Source organism: Geospiza fortis, unplaced genomic scaffold (genome assembly GCF_000277835.1).
Source record: "Geospiza fortis unplaced genomic scaffold, GeoFor_1.0 scaffold97, whole genome shotgun sequence".
Lineage (NCBI taxonomy): Eukaryota > Metazoa > Chordata > Aves > Passeriformes > Thraupidae > Geospiza > Geospiza fortis.
This window is the reverse complement of record NW_005054343.1, coordinates 1,668,967-1,673,012: the sequence shown is the minus strand read 5'-3', so window position 1 is coordinate 1,673,012 and position 4,046 is coordinate 1,668,967. Positions and strand designations below refer to the sequence as shown.

At 40.9% G+C, this 4,046-nt stretch overlaps 1 protein-coding gene across 1 annotated transcript in view; it reads right to left on the bottom strand.

The window, feature by feature from the left end:
* The window catches only part of PLA2G15 (phospholipase A2 group XV), a 16,253-nt gene extending 14,929 nt beyond the window's left edge, over window positions 1-1,324 (bottom strand). Inside the window, exon 1 of the mRNA XM_005422798.2 lies at window positions 1,255-1,324. Within this exon, the coding sequence (XP_005422855.1) occupies window positions 1,255-1,324 (70 nt within the window). The remainder of the gene's footprint in view (window positions 1-1,254) is intronic.
* Window positions 1,325-4,046: the final 2,722 nt, after the last annotated feature.

Sequence of the window (4,046 nt, the reverse complement as noted above, 5' to 3'; positions counted from 1 at the left end):
GCTCCGGACAGGTAGGGACAGTTGCCCCCCGGGCTGCTGGGGCCGGCAGAAAACTCTGAGGAGGGAGATGTGCTGAGGGAGATGAGCGTTTGTCTCTCATTATTACGTCTACAGTTGTTTGGTCGTGAAAAAGTAACAGTGAAGTAATGGGCGTTTGCTGCAAAACACGTCTAAAAATAAGTAGCGCAAAAGAGGCGTGGTCAGAATGGAAAGCCGAAGTGCTTGGAAGAGCTGGGAATTTTAGTGTTACACGGTCAAAGGACTGGGCATCTGATAGAGAAGCTCACGGGCATGTCTGCACTTCAGGCAACACCCAACTCACCTGAGAGCTAATTGGTACAGAGGATCCCTGGGATCAGGCGTTTGGCAGTACTGAAAGGAAAAAAATCATTAGACCTTTATACATGTAACAAGAACAAGCAATCCTGTAATTACAGTAATCTGGAACCAGAAGTGTTATAAGCCTTTGCGCTTCAGCAATACCAGTTAGTAAGGGCTACGTGCTCTGTTCGGTGAGCACGTCGTTTTATGGGTGTCTGCCTGTGGAGAGGAACAAGGAAGGGTATCCATAGAAGCAGAAATTAAAGAGAAAAAAATGGAACCAGTGTAATCACAGCTCATGATCAGTAATGATTGTGCTGATGGGTCGGACAAGATTTCCTTGACTCAATCACATATCTGCTCCTGCTTTGGAAACACACTTTCTGAGCCAAATGTTAGCAATGCATGCTCAGAATAAAGCTATTTCTGATAAGGTTATTTTGCAACAGGAGTGCTGTGCTGCCTACTTCACAGCTTCCTCCATCTCCCAGTGGGTCTACTAATTTTCAGAAGTATTCCTACCTTGAATGGTTAATACATGAGCATGAACAACATCACAAGTGAAGATGTGAGTGAAAGACAAGTAGAAGTAGAACTTCTGGCCTTACTAAATTCAGTATTCAACAACTTCTGTAATTCCTGGAGAGAGACATGTCAGATATTTGTGTGTGAAGGCAGAATCTGGTAAATCAGATACACAGCCTGCTGAGAGGAGTTTAAAAAAACTGCATTGTCTTGGCATTAACATGGAAGCAGAAGGATACGTCTTCCTCCTTAAATAAGAAAGTAAAAAAACAAATATTCAAGGAAGGTAAGGCTAAGTCTAAATCTAGACTTGCCTTTTTCTAGGCAGCAGCCACACCTTGTGTGTTTACATCCAACAAACCCAAAGACAGGTGCTTAGTCACCATGCAAGTGTGGACATGAAATTACCTCCTACTAAGGCAAACTGCAGGGTGTGCAAGTGTGACTGACTAAAAGTGATTGCAACAGGGAACCTCATGTACGAATTAAAAGTTACAAAATACAGCAAAAGACCTTATGGGAGGCTAAAACACTATTTAAAAGAATGACTGTGTCTGAATTCAGTTTTCTCTCATACTCAAAAGCCCCAAAAGGCACATGTCCCAATAGCCTGGCTGGGATCACTTGTGCTATGACACAAGGTTCAAGGAATGACACCTGTCAAGCCCTCTACATCTTGTGGGTTCCCTTGGGTGGCATCAGAGCATCATCTTGGCACAGATTTTCTCTGCCTGGCTGTGGGCCTCTAAGGGCACAGGCCTTTTGGGCTCCAGGTACACTTTGCATTTGTCAGCATTTACAAGTGCTCCTAGTGATTATCACATATGTATCACTTCTGTAACCATTTCCTCATTGATTCTACTTAAGATGTCTTCAAACCAGTCTTAATATTTCCTTTACAAATCTCTGTGCTCTTTTGACAGCTGGGAACATCCTCACATTTCACTAAAATACTCTCCATCTAATTCTATCCCAGGAAAAGGCTTCTAAACACATAATAACTATTTCTGCAAGCCCATGCTCTTTAGGTAACAGTCTTTCAGCTGATAAATCAAGTAGCATTTGTTAGTTATTTCTTTTATTGTCTCCTTTTGTGAGATCAGAGCATTTGCATTTAAAAACAAAGTGCATTAAGCTCTTTGCCTTTGTAAGGTTTAAGTATGCACAGCAAATTTCTGTTTTCACACTGAGTGCCTGATCCTATTGTCACTCACACCAACAAACCCAGGAACCTGGACACACAGCATTGCTTTCCAGCTGATGATACCCTGCTATTAATTGAGTCAGTGTAACTATTTCCAGGGGCTGCTTTGTTAGAAGAGCAATCCAGCTCTTTCTCCACAGAGAATGACTTAACAACAGGGATTTGTAGATTTACAGCAGTTCAGGAACATGACTGTGTGTAGCCACACAGAAATCTACCAATCATCATCCAAGGCAGATTCAAAGAATAACAGAACCAACTCAACATCTGAACTGCCAGTAAAATGCCAGCCAGCTCATTATTTTATGAAATACATTTTACATACTGCTTCCTTCACGTTTGGTATCCAAAGTTGGATAGAAATGGAAAATGAAGTTGTTACAGTTAAAATACTGATAAAAGGAGGACTGCACCTTTTTCACTTATGTATGAAGTGAAAAAAAAATCATTATCCATACTTCAGAGGCCAGTTTGTTACCACTGTAGAATTTTTTCATGTGCATAATCCATCTTCTAAGAAAATATTCTTTACTTCTTCCAGAAAACCCACACCACAGAAATAAACCATATTAAATGCCAGAAACTACAGTGTCAGTAGCATTATCTTTGTTTAAGACTCTTTGAGGGCTTGCACTCTTGACAAAGACCATGAATTGAATATGAGTTTGCACACTGGTTATTTAAGAGAAACAATCCTTTTCAGAAATCTACTCTTTGCTTAAATGTCTTTTATTTGGTTGAACAGAATTCTCTGTTTGCCTCTGATCCTTGCCATTGAAGTGATGTTTGTATTGGCTCAAATACCCTCAAACACGATTGTGCTGACTTACACACACAAGTAGAAGACAGCTAGTTTCAAAGAAAGATGTGAAGACAACCAAAAGTGTTGTGACAAATTTACTCTGCCCTTGCAGCCCAGTGCAGTAGCACAGTCCCAGGACACAACCTGACATGCATTTGAACCAGGGCTGCAAAGACAATTCTTCCTTTCACTTCTCCCTGCTTCCTCAGTGCTTCACATCCACTTCCGTATTGTTCCCCATGGAACAATATGCTCAGTAGCATGCTCAATAGCATTGGGACAGTAAACAAAACCTGTGTTCCTCATTGTCTTTCAGGCTAAATTTGGTTACAGTGTCAAACAGGGACTGGAAAAAAGGGAAGAGAGCACTTGAATAGTGGGAGTACTGAAAATGCAGGCTTACATAACCATCAACCCACAAACTCAGAGCCAAGGTGGGGTAACCACAATTAACAGAGTAACAGTCACTGTCATCTCTCCTATTTTCAAACCTTTAATCCATATAATAGAGATCGTGTTACTCCTTTGGCTCATGTTTTGCTAAAGCAAATCAATTTGTCCTTGTAAACCATCCATGTTATAAAGCTTCATAGTAAATTGTGAGGATTTAATCACTAACACTCGGCATTTCAGGATTCCTGCTCAAAGAGAATTTTGTTAGAATCTGGGAGTGAGAAATTTTTAGCAAGAATGCTCAAACTTGACTAGTGGGACTTTTACTCAAGATTTACTCAGAGTTGGTGTTCTGGGTTGGACCACTGAAGAATTTTGAAGCTGGAGCTATGGAACTGAAAAAATAATTTAAAAATAAGAGGTGGCATGGGAAGATGAAATGGGGAGATACAATTTTGTGTAGGATGAATATATGGGGAAAAGTGTTGAAAATATAATTCATGTTGTGGTGAAAACTGAGTAGGTTGAACCCTCAGGCACAGTTTATGTCTTGCACAAGTTCCCACAAAGTACAACAACTTCCCAGCACATTGCGAGAGTGGTAGAACCCAACACCTTTTGCTCTGCAGAGAAACTTGGGCCCTCTGAGGTAGAAAGCTGACAAGGTGGTTTAATCTGCAGTCAAGGTACTTTTTTCTGTGAGGAAGAGATTTGGAGAAAAAGCAGAATTTGGTAAGGTTTAACAAGTCTTTCAAGGCTGAGTGGGGTTAGAGAGGCGACATGAGTCAAGCAGTAGCATTT